This window comes from Camelina sativa, chromosome 4 (assembly GCF_000633955.1).
Source record: "Camelina sativa cultivar DH55 chromosome 4, Cs, whole genome shotgun sequence".
Lineage (NCBI taxonomy): Eukaryota > Viridiplantae > Streptophyta > Magnoliopsida > Brassicales > Brassicaceae > Camelina > Camelina sativa.
The window spans coordinates 25233094-25246147 of NC_025688.1; the positions used below are offsets into that span (position 1 = coordinate 25233094).

The 13054-nt window shown below is 31.4% G+C and overlaps 2 protein-coding genes across 3 annotated transcripts in view; one reads left to right on the forward strand and one right to left on the reverse strand.

Annotated features, from left to right (window-relative positions):
* The window catches only part of LOC104784272 (uncharacterized protein slr1919-like), a 7819-nt gene extending 4864 nt beyond the window's left edge, over window positions 1-2955 (forward strand). Inside the window, exons 10-15 of the mRNA XM_010509321.2 lie at window positions 1-64; window positions 603-696; window positions 1053-1165; window positions 1434-1504; window positions 1912-2065; window positions 2316-2955. Of these exons, the coding sequence (XP_010507623.1) occupies window positions 1-64; window positions 603-696; window positions 1053-1165; window positions 1434-1504; window positions 1912-2065; window positions 2316-2720 (901 nt within the window). The 3' untranslated portion in view covers window positions 2721-2955. The remainder of the gene's footprint in view (window positions 65-602; window positions 697-1052; window positions 1166-1433; window positions 1505-1911; window positions 2066-2315) is intronic.
* Window positions 5329-9451, reverse strand: LOC104782371 (MLO-like protein 12). 2 transcript variants are annotated; one of them, XM_010507285.2, is made up of 16 exons: window positions 9220-9451; window positions 8998-9055; window positions 8667-8911; window positions 8459-8575; window positions 8307-8367; window positions 7802-7890; window positions 7635-7709; window positions 7451-7545; window positions 7278-7327; window positions 7142-7182; window positions 6866-7039; window positions 6712-6747; window positions 6554-6621; window positions 6399-6459; window positions 5813-6199; window positions 5329-5546 (listed from the first exon to the last, which is right to left on the reverse strand). In XM_010507285.2, the coding sequence occupies exons 1-16, from the start codon at window positions 9334-9336 to the stop codon at window positions 5490-5492; spliced, it is 1731 nt and encodes a 576-aa protein (XP_010505587.1). In that variant the 5' UTR covers window positions 9337-9451; the 3' UTR covers window positions 5329-5489. The 2 variants fall into 2 exon arrangements, with proteins under 2 accessions (XP_010505587.1, XP_010505586.1); XM_010507284.2 differs by lacking the exon at window positions 5329-5546 and having other exon boundaries at window positions 5665-6199.

Here is a 13054-nt window from a genome sequence, read left to right on the forward strand (position 1 = left end):
TCTGGAATATGCATTGGGAGAGGTTGAACTTAAAAACGGGATTCCTGATATCGAGTTCACCAAGGTGAGACATGTATTTCAAAAACTGTTAGTGCAACTTCATTGACAAAAACATATTTACGTGGAATATCTACCCCAAAGACACCCTAGTTCTTTATAAGCCTACCCTAACAAGAAGGACTAAGATTATCTAAGAGTTCGGAATGTGGAGGGCTCTTTAGCTCAACGAACAATGTTAGGGTAAGTAGCAGAACCTGAATGCCAGAACTTACAGGAATAGGTCATAAATTTCGTCTCCATTAGAGAGGCAAATATGTTTATATTTTTGACCTTTAACTATAGCAGTATACCTGATTAGAAGAGTTTTTCTTTCTTGCAGTTCTTTTACATTCTTCTCTGTGTTAGTATCCTTGTTCCTAGGTACTTTAAATTGCTAGGATGGTAGGAAGATCCTTCTGCACTCATATGTTTTAGCAGATTTTATCTTGTAGCTCGTACATGGGATGGGAGAATGCAACCGATCTACAATTGTTATACTTTTATCTTCTGAATGCGTACTATTGGATTCGCTAATTTTTCTTCCCATCTTTCTAATTTTCAAGGTGCTTAGTAAAATAGTCAAAGTGGCCCTGAAGTATCAGCTACGCATGCCACCATACTTCACACTTGTCCTCCGTTCTCTTGCTTGCTTGGAAGGTACTTGTGATTGAATCCTTGATTCATTGTTTGATTGATCAAATAGAATACCATTAAAAGCATGTATTGAGTATTCGGAGAACTTTCGCCTTTTGAGCTGGTATCTGCATCTGCATGGATCGTGTATTATGTATGGTCATCGTTAACTTATATTTTTTTTAACGTGGTGCCTGTTTGTTATATGGCTGTGATAGATAAACAATGAATTCTATCCAGGAATTGATGTTAGATTATCATGGATGACTTCATATAATTTAATTTGTTTCCATTACTTGGCATTTTGTATCATTCTTTTTGTTGGCTTATATCCTAGTTCCGTTAAAATAGTTATCAGCGTTCTATTCATGTCTTACCAGGTCTGGCTGCAGCTGGAGATCCAAATTTTAAGACATTTGAGGCTGCATACCCTTTTGTGGTTCAAAAACTCATCACGGAAAATTCAGCCGCAACAACGAAAATTCTTCATTCGGTATTACTCAGTTTCTAATGCTATTAAGTGACTTTTTAGATTTCACAGCAAAATAAGATGGAAATTTTTTATTTCACGTCCATAAAGCTAAATTGCAGAGAATACTTTTTATATCAGTTCTAGTACATCTGGGAATTCAGTTATGAATCATTTTTGGAATTTGCACTAATTGATTTTCATTGTGCATTCATTCGTTCAATGTGAAAGAGAAAGATTATATCTCTTAGGTAGACTGGATAAACTAATTAACTTCTGATGGTATATGTAGGCAGTCCTTAACCGAAAGAAGGAATTCCGATGGGAGAGGGTTGCCCTTTTCCTGAGTAAAAGTTCTACAAGGTATAGTGAATTAGATGTTTGAATTATGTCTAGTTATCTTATAGCTCTGCTGGATAAAGTGGGGGTTGCTAGGTAATATGGCAAAGATGAGAACTTTGTGCCCCAGGGTCTCTTCTAAGTTTTAAGTACTTTCTTGAGGTCAGCAACAGAGAACCATCGTTAAATTACAGAAGAATTAGATCAATATATTTCCGAATTGTGTGACTGCAATTTAGTTACAAGCAGTCACATGGCTCACAACAGAGAGCAAGTAATAGGCATCTAAAGTAGCTTTGACTGCTAATGATTAGATATTGAAATATTGAATGATCTTTACTTGCAACTCCTGTCGTATTTATTTCCTCTTTATAGTTCACTATCTTGTATTCTACGTCTCTGTATAAGAAATTGTTTTATACTTTCTCTAGGAAACAATCGTCACTGGTAACGTTATCAAGGGATGAAACTTCTGATGATAGTAGTTCCAATCTAACGGACAAAGATGCTGACAATGTAAGTTCGGTCTTGAGACTTTTGGCATCCGAAAACGGTGTGGTTCTTAGAAGACTCTTGATGGCTGCGGTTAGTTTCTACATTCTTAATGCTATTATTCCCATCCTTTTGCCAGTTCTCTGGCCTCATAGATTAGTCTTTAACAACTTAAACAGGGTATAAGTTCTTTTCTCGTTATGATCATCATATCTGTTGTTATAAGTGATGATATTTCCCTATGTTGGCTTTAATTTGTGGTTTTGAGTCGAATTATCTTTAATCTGAGGAAATTGATCTTCAAATAATAAAACTTGGTATGGTTCTCTGCTTTGATAAACAGAACGGAACTTCACTGATCCAGACATTTATTTCAAGAGAGGCACATGTCATCCGCCAGAAACTTTGCACTACGATTGCAAATACCATGTACCAATGGATGGTCGGAATCCTCAGAGTTCAATCCCTTAAATTCGTTTCTCTTCCAGACCCACCAGCATCTTCAGGAATCAACATTACAGTCCAAGACTTCAAGATTCTAATCAGCGACAAACGTGTTAGAGTGATACTAAGAAAGATACTGGAATCTGCAAAAAGTGACCGAGTCTTGATGCTCAGATTATGCTGGACTTCCTTTGTCATGTCTCTCACCACTACTGCTCTTGCTTGTCATCGGTTTGTGATCTCAGTCTCTGAAGGTTACATCAACTACTTATCTATGTCTGCTCCAGTCGCACTTCGTACCTGAACATCTCACAGTGACACATGACCAGAGCATCTAATGTATATTCTTGTCAAGACCCAAACAAAGGGTTCCTTAGGAAGGGGGAGACAGATTCCATAGAATGACTAAAGATTTTAGTGTATAGAGTTGTTCCATATCTAATACTATCAGACAATCATATCTTCCGATGCATAATGTTAAAAATCCTTTTCTTTGCTTCAAGAACACATAATAGAATGCTCTCCACCATTTGTAGCAACCCTTTCCCTGCTTTAGAACCTAAAAAAATGCAAGTGGGGCATTATAAGTTAACTAGATGAAAAATCTGTTTACTAGTATGATGATATAATATATCATAAACGTTTCGATCTTGGAACTAGAAGCAAAAATCATTACAGAAAAAAAGGAAAAAACAAAGAAAGAAGAGCATTCTTTGATCCATGTATCCTTTTGTTTATCATCCTTTGATCCATGTGGATCATGATTTTACAAAATTATGATAAACAAAGAAAGGATACATGTATTTTGATTTTCTTAAAGATCGATATGATTTTGAATAAAACATTTGTGACATGTATCCTTTTGTTTATCATCCTTTGATCCATGTGGATCATGATTTTACAAAATTATGGTTAAGTATAACCAGATCGGCTTTTAATGCAAATATCGTTCCAATTATATAGATCTATTTTACCTAGTTGTTTTTCTCTTGATTGTTCAACAAGAAGAGCATTCTTTGATCCATGTATCCTTTTGTTTATCATCCTTTGATCCATGTATCCTTTTGTTCAAGAAGAAAAGCATTCGTTGTTGTTGCGGTTAATTGGATCTCTACGACTTTTGGTAAGCTGTGGAACTCTGTCTCTGAGTTTGTTAAGTGGATCTTTACGCAACTTGTGAAACTGTCGAAGTGGATCGTTATTAAACTTGAGAAGCTTTCCAAGTCTGTTTCTGAGTTTCCAGACGGTATTGATGTTTGGATTTGCATTTATGCAAAACTGGATGTCTGGATTCCATAAACCGTATTGGGTTATGGGATTTGGTTTAGCAGTGTATCTTCACTATACCAATTTTGTTTTTTTTTTTCTTTTTTCTTTGTTAATGAGTCTAATTTATATTCAAACCCAATTTCTAAGTTTAAACTGATCCAACAATTTGTTTTCTTTATTTTGGAAAAGCTTCTCTAATTGTCAATACCACGGAGATTTTTTTTTCCTAATTATAAACAAATAAAAAACACAAATCAGAAAATTATAAATTATGTAAATAAATTTCTTAAAAATCCATAAATTGAAGTAATTATTATATATTTAATAACTATATAATGTGATATTAATATAAAATATTATTTTTTTGAAAGATATTAGTACGTTTATAATTGGTAGAATAAAGCCTTCTAGTATACCTTTTTTGCAGGTATTTACATTTTTTTTATAAGAATTCCGTAGATTTGAAATACTCAAAATAGAATAAGATGGGAAGAAAAAAGAAGCTATGATGAGAGTAGTATGATGAAAACATTTGATTTACAATACTCCCCTCCTTGTGCGATTAATAATGATGATGAGGTTTTGGGGTCACACGTGCACTACTACTACATCTCCTTTTCACCCTTAAGTCATAACCCCTTAATTCATGCTTCATCACAGCTTCCATTTTCTTTTAACTAGTTTGTCAAAATTTTTTTTCTTTTTCTAGAAATTGCAGGAAAAAGATTTGAATGCTAAAGTTGTAAAGTATAATTTGTTTCATATAACGTTTTAAAACTCCGTTTTACCTAATGATAAATAGAAAACAGAAAATGTTTTTTTTTTTTACAATTAAAGTCAATCTTGTGGTGCGTCCGTTAAAAATTGACCATCGTAATAAAGATCATAGACGACAACAATCATGAACCACATGATCTAATCAGCTTTTGCTTAACGACACACAATGATTTATATTATTACATAGCTAATCAGCTTTTGCTTTGAAGATTGTAGATCGCTTCTCTGTGTATAAGATACCGGAGAAACACCAAACTATCTTGAGTCATCTATCTAAATCAATCTCACCTAATCAATATCACACTGTACAAAAAGCTCTAAATTTTTTCTATGGCACTAACAAAAACGCTACTATAACATCTTTTCTTTTTGGGTATAATGGTATGATAACATACGTTGGGGACAGGCTTGCACAAATGAAGTCGACTTATATGATGTGTATACGGTTTTCATGTATTGTTTAATATCATGCCCACTAATGATCACGAGTGTGATCATACTCTATTAAAAAGGTGAGATTATCAACATAAAACTATAGTGTGTGCAACGAATGATTATGAGTAATTAGTGTTGTCAACAACGCTGTATATTGTTGTCAAGACCCAAACAAAGGGTTCCTTAGTAAAGAGGGCGAGAGATTTCATAGAAAGACTAAAGATATTAGTGTCTAGAGTTGTTCGATATCTAATACTATCAGACAATCATATCTTCTGATGCATAATGTTAAAATTCCTTTTCTCTGCTTCAAGAACACATCATAAAATACCTCCACCATTTGTAGCAATCCTTTTCTCTGCTTTAGAACCTTTAAAATGCAAGTGGGGCATTATAAGTTAACTAGATGAAAAATCTGTTTACTAGTATGATGATATAATATATCATAAACGTTTCGATCTTGGAACTTACAGCAAAAAATCATTACAGAAAAAAAAAAAAGACAAAGAAATAAGAGAAGTGTTCATTCTCAAGATTATATCATTTACAAAGAATGAACAGGCGCATGTTAAAAATTATAGAGAGGTTCCTATTACTTCTTGAACGTAAATTCAGGCATATCAACCTTGACGTGTTCAACAATCTGCATCTCTTCTCTAACAGGGCTTGCAACGTCAGCTTGGGGTTGATGACTATTGCTGAATTNGCATCATAAACGTTTTGACCTTGGAACTTACAGCAAAAAATCATTACAGAAAAAAAGAAAAGACAAAGAAATAAGAGAAGTGTTCATTCTCAAGATTATATCATTTACAAAGAATGAACAGGCGCATGTTAAAAAGTATAGTGAGGTTCCTATTACTTCTTGAACGTAAATTCAGGCATATCAACCTTGACGTGTTCAATAATCTGCATCTCTTCTCTAACAGGGCTTGCAACGTCAGCTTGGGGTTGATGACTATTGCTGAATTCAGAATCTGTGATCTCACGCTGGTAAGAGTGATTCTGTGATTCAGGGTCGAAGAAATGATGATGGCCATGGCCATGGCCGCTAAAATCAGAGAATCTAGGAGGAGAAGGAGAGGCAGTAAAGCTGGTTTGTTGGTCGATGCTGCGGTGATTGTAGTTGTGGAGGAGATGCACCGGTGACATGCCATGTGTTGGCGTAGTAGGACGGCTCGACTGAGGTGTGTTAGATCCCGAGTGTCCATGCTTCGTCTGTTTCTTGGCGGTGTGGTGCCATTTCTTCAAAGCATTGGCTACCCTATCGTTAAATATGGTCGGCCTCATTGAAGTTCCCATCTGCAATCACATAACGTTTTAGTGTTAGAAAAATCCTAATAGAAAACCAATTAATTTTGAGTTATTACTAAGTAATTGGTTTTAATGATTGGAAACTCAATAAATCCGGACAATTTACATATTTCTATATTAAAAGTTTGTGGCAAGCGCTTGATAGTTTCAAACATGACGTGTATCAATTTAGATTTGTAAGTTGTACCTGAGTAACAAGAGCATAGAGAGGTAGAGTGATGTAGCTGCATAGAACTTGTATTAATACCCTGCCGTATACAACAAGAAGAAATTATATGTTAACGTACAAAATATAAGATAATAGTTTAGGTACACCATATATAGTTGAGGAAGTTAACAAACCCCATGCTGATCCTAATTGCAATATCTTCGGTTCTGTGGTGAAAGCAGTTTCTGAGTGTGAATTCGTACTGCAACATTAATTCCAAGATCAAAATATCATTCATTTGTTAAAATCATATTAAAACTGAAAAAAAAAAGGTTAGATTATTATTGCTTACAGTGCTCCAAACGAAGAAAGCCAGTTGAAATGCATTCTGTAAGAGGAGAAAATTAAATTAAAGAGTTTAAAAAAATCAAATAGATAAAAAAAAAAGTTAGAAAAATGAGTAAATACATACATGATTAAGAGTAAATAAATAAATTAAAGTATACCGTGAAAAGAACCAAGTGAATTAGAAAGAGAATGAAACGAGGACGACCAAACCAAAAGAGATCATCACCCGGTTCAACCACGGGAGCTCCTTTAACCACATCTCCTTTATCTTGAATCCTTAATCCTAACTTGGATATTATCATTTGAAGTTTTGCTCCTACTACCAATATCACCTTCAATTCACACCATCCAATATAATACAATTATTATTTGTTCACAACTATACATAATTAATAAATTGAAGACTTTGAAGTTAAAAAGTGTTTATTGCTTACAAGCAAGGGGATGAAGGGCAGCCAAAGATATGAATTCCATCCTATTTTAATTTGAAAAAAAAATTGATGTTAATAATTTTTCATTGTTACTTAGTCAAACCATAGAGACAAACGAAATGAAATGATAGAGACAAACCATGTGTATTGGTCAATAAGAATAAGACAGCAATGCACCATATCAGTGGACTGCATTCACACAAAGATGTGAACAAGTAAGTTAATCAGATGATATTTAATAGTATCGTGGAAGATTAGATATATTATTGAAAAAAAATATTAATGGTTTTTATTTTTAATAAAGGACTGTACCTTATACCCACAACCACCTTGAAATCTTCTTCCAAAGACCTTTGAATGTATTTTTGGAAATCGAAACGAGCTGCACTTCCTGCTGGCAAATGCGCCTGCACCAATTCAGCCATTGGATTAATTAAGTAATCAACATTTAGAAGCAAAAAACCTGGCTAAGATTTTAATTGTAATGATTACTTACCATAATAAAGCCATGTCTTAGTGTAAGATAATCCACTTTTGTCACTGATCCAAAGAACTGTCTGAAGAAACATGTCTGCATGCATGCCCCGATTTATCCATAAGTTTTGTTGTCAATTTTTAACCAAATTATAGAAAAAAATAAATAAATAAAAAACGAAAACTTACAATCCAGAGGGTAAAGGTAGACTTGCTCCAAATATTCAAATGTCTACGTCCGAACGATGTATCTCTTGCGAATCTGAACCTCTCTGGGTCTATAATAGTTAAATGAATCAATTGAATCAAATAAATTAATTCAGATAAGACATAACGTACATATATAGTTATGTAAAAAAAATGATGGTACTTTCTTGCGTTAAATTGTTTATTCATGAGTCAAACAAAAGGCGGTGTGTCATTGGATAATCTTATAAGTTTTCTAAGTCTATGAAATAAACAACTAATCATTGAACTAAACTAACTTGAGATATGGATGAATAAATAAATTCGACTGATGCGATCATGATGTTAACGTTTTCCCAAAGTCAACCACCGAAGATAGTATTTTATTCAGTCTTTCTTTAAAAATAATATCAATTTTTTTACTAATGTATTTTGGTTTTCTTTGACTACAACTACAAAAATAAAACTCTTATGGCGATCAGATAATGGGTGGTATGTATGAACATACCATTGGCATATTGGTACTCAATTGTTTTGGTCTCTCTCTCCCATGACTTCCATTTCTTCATCTGCAGATTACATATCCATATTTATATATCACAAAATTACGCATATACATTTGAACTTGTGTAAAGTGTATAGAGAAGATCATGTATGTACCTTGGTCTTCCCCAAAGCATAGGTTATAATGCAGTAGAGAACATGAAAAACAGCGAGCACAAAGATGAAAATATGCAGCTGGTGGATACCATATGCAGATACTAATGCTACTTTCCCCTGGAAAAGATAAAACAAATAAAAATAAATAAGATTTTAAACCAAAACCTGGAAAAAATAGAGGGTCTATATCTAAAATAATAAAACATACCTTCGCTGCGCATTTGTCATAACCCTTGGTGGCTAAACTTCGGCGAGGACTATAAAAGTCGGTGGAGTCAAAGTCTTCAAGAATTTTGCGGCCATCGTCGACATAATCTTTACCGTATTTAGCGATTTCTTGTTCGTGGCTACAAGGATGCCAAGTTTTAGCAACTGTTTTTGGAATGCAAATTTGAGAGACTGGATCTTGCAATACCACCAATAGAAGCGATATGAATCCCAGTAGCATCAATTCTATTTTCATGACAATCCAGAAAAGAAAAAAGTTAGTTTGGGAACCTATAAAAATTGGTCCTCCAATGATAGAAAAGTGAACTTGCCTGCTTTAACCTTTTCAAGAGCTTCATGTAAAGCTTTCTTGTGCTTCTTTTTAAACCACTACAGTAAGTCAGAATAGAAGAATGAAAAAATGATTTAAGTTGTGTAGTAATTAATTAATTTAATATGTACTTCATTATGCAAAAAGACTAGAGAAAGTAAGATTTGAATTGCATATATTTCTCCTAAAAATGGAAAAGTGAAGGAGAGATATATACACGTACGTGACTAATAAAGTGCAAGAAATATTCGATCAAGATGGAAATGAAAAGGAGAACGAAGCAAACAACAGCAATAGCCCATGTTGGTGTCTCCTCCAGTGATCGCTCTTTTATCGCCATCACTAAACTACTCCAAAAGTCTAGCTAGTTTCTAAGATAGATTAGCTTTTAGGGTTTCACAAGTTTTATCTATAAGGGGAAAAGGAGAAAGAGATTAATGAGATATTTTGTTTCGGTTATGTGTCTATATATATGTTACAAGAAAACAAGATGCGTATGTAATATACATGCGTTGTTACTTATTCTCAAAGAGAATAAATGAAAGTCAAACAAGTGAAGGCCGCAATTATTTATTAGAAAAATAATGGAACGAAGACTTTTGACTAATTCAAAGATAACGAGTTGAGATGAAGTGGCCTAAGGAGACTGGTAACGCCGTGTGAACCTAGCTACCACTTGTTATCGCATACCTCAAAACAATTTTTTCAATTTTAAATGTAGTTTTCTCGGTCGTTTTGATAAAGACCGAAAACTTGTTCATGAGGCGCATTCATCATTATTTATACATTATGAATTGATCAAAGAAATGATTTGTGGGAGTTATTATAAATTTACTGAATGAAGTTAAATGTAAAAATTCGGATAAGAAAAAAAGCTTATACTGTGAAACTTATTCATGTAGCTAGATGAACCAGTTTATCTATTTATTTTTGGGAATAAAACAGCGGCCAAGCGTTAACCGAGGTGAAACTAGCGGTCATATAATTATTAATATTCAATTAATTATATTCTTGGTTCTTCTTAGGGCATGTTTACAGGAAAATCAGTTTAGGGTGTTTTTAAAGTATAAATATTGTGAAAATAATGTAAGATCAGTAGTTAAGAACTTTTGTTAAAAAGTTAGTTATTGGGAGAACATGTTTAAGATCTTAATATTTAATAATATAATATTCTTATAGAAATTTAAGAATGTTTAATAAATACATAGATTAATGTTTAATAAAAAATTTAAGAATGTTTAATACTATTTAATAATATAATGTTTATTAATATTCTTAAACATATTACAATTATAAAAATTTATAAAATAACATTTTAATTGCAAACTTATAAAACTTTTACTAAAATTCAAAATACAATGCCATATTTTTATGAAACAAAAAAAAAACATTGTAAATAAAATTTTTAAAAAAAACAAACAAACATATTACTTAATTAATTAAACAAGACAAACATTTTATTTAATTAATACATAGATTAATGTCCAAATTTATTCCATATATTTTCAACCAATCCGAAAGAGACACGTCACAACTAATCCGACTACTGAAAATAATTGAATAGTGGACTTAAGATCAGGCCCAAGAACAGTTCTAGAATAAGATCAGTGAGCCTGATCTTAAGTCCACTATTCAATTATTTTCATTTTTAAAATATCTAAGAACACCCCATGTGTTCTCCCTATAAACATGGCCTTATTAACTAGTGTTGAAAAAGATTAATTAAAAAGAAAAGTTCTTAGTAACTTGTTTGTAGCCAAAAAAGTTACGTAATGAGTTCATTCTTGTGACAGGTTGCAGTATGATTTATGTGTATGAAGTTAAACTTATATACTTTCTTAAATTAAACTTTTCCTTCTTTTGGAAAATTCACAAAATTGCAGTGTTGTACGTAATGTCGTGTGTTAAAGGTTGGACGACTATTCATCCGGAGTCTGGACATAGTTAGGTATGTTGGTTGGACCATATATCATTGATAAGATGTTGAGATATTGATTTCCATAAATACTGTGATGTATTGAATACTAAAAATCAAACCATTATAAACAAAACAAAAAATTGTGATTAGGGAACCCAAGCAAGGTGGTCTAGTTATTCGATTGTTAAAAAATTTACAGTTACACTTTTTCACACATGTAGTTGCGCTACCGATGAAGATATGCAACTTTTTCTTCATACGACCAGATCGATGAAATCGAAATTTTATTTTCAAGCGAAAAATAAAAAACATTGGATCAAATTCTATCTAAAACGTGAGGTGAAACTTAATTATAGTTAAGTCAAACTTAACCAAAAGCTGGAACTGGAAGTACATGGGTTTGTTTATGAAATTAAAAAAACGTACATCGGTTTGACTATGATAATAGTTTCTTAAAATAATCATAGGTCTGGCTTTCTTGATTAGTTATATAAAAGTTATCAGTGGCTTATATAGAGATAGAGGACTTGATACGCAAGGTGACTAAAGAAAGAAAACACTCACTAACGGTTTTTACGATTTATAATCATTAAAATCTTCTTTCTACTTTATTCCCATAAGGCTTTTGATCCAATCTCGATGGAACAATTACCAAATTAATACAATGGCCATAATTGTCATTTTGATCTGACTAATCCGACTAGGGTTCTAACAAATTTACTTTTTCTTTTTCTTTTTTCTAAGTAAACTAACAATAATAATACTACTATTCCATTTTTAATTATTTAGTGGTACATTTTAGTATTTAACTAGATTAAGATCCGTGCGCGTGCGAGCACGGTTGAAATTCATTTTATTTATATTGTAATTTTATATAAAATATAATTTATGTGATTGTTTTTAAAAGTTTTTTGGATAAAACTTTATGCAATAAAATCATATGCTAAATATGATAGTTTGAAAGAAGACACCTATTTTGTAAGTTTTATATTGTTTACGATTCTAGATAAGTACTCGTGCTATAACACTGGTTAAATTTTATTTTATGCAAAATTTTATATATTTTATATTTTAAAATAAAATTGTAATATGTTGTATTAAGTTATATATGTGAAGTTATTTCAATAATATATATTCTACATCATGACTTGAATGTCATTATAAGACATAATTTTGTAAATTTGGTTTTTTAAAAGCGAGTTATTTTATTATGAGTAATTTAATATAGGGGCATTCTCAAAAACAAAGGAAAAGGTAAAATTAAAAATAGCCACAAGAAGAGACATTTTAAAAAAGGGGTATCAAAAAATGAGCATTAGTAAGAAATTCTCTTTAATATGTTGTTATACTTTTTTGTTTTAATATACTTGGTTTCTTGAAATTCTTTCATATTATTGACATTGTTATAACAAATAAATTTAGAGTGTTTATAGTTTCTAACTTTTATATCAAGTTTCAATATATTAAAAATATTTCAAAATAAATCATTTAAAGTTCATTATATTATATAAAATTATAAAATTCAACAAAAAATATGAAATTAAATTTAAATATTCAAATTTTGACATGTTACTCAGTAAAATTTTAATTCAATAGATATTATTTTTAAAGAATAATATTACTAAATCTTGAATATTTTATAGATTGAACAATTTATATTTTTTTTAATTCAATTTATGGTATATCCGGAAATAAAACTATTTTTTAATTATAATAAATAATATGATAATTTATTTTTTTCACAAAATAGACTCATATATAAAAATTAGAGGTAAATTATAATGATAATTAACAAATTAATATGTTACGTTAGATATCATTAGATTTTATTTGATGAATAATTTAATAAAAGAAATTAATATGGTAAGTTAGATGATATGATTCTTTAGAATATTCTTTTTAAGATTTTTGGTATAACATATTTGTAACTAATTAAGCTATCAATTAATGTATAACCTATTTGTAACTAACTTATTAAAATTATATAGTCTACAAAACAATGATGTGTACTTCTGTTTTATTATAAAGAAGATACAATAGCAATTATTGATTTTAGGGGGTTTTATTTCTTGGTATCATTTAAGGCTTTTAACACGCATTATTCTTTTAAACTACGGGCCAAGAAAAAGAAGTTAATTTC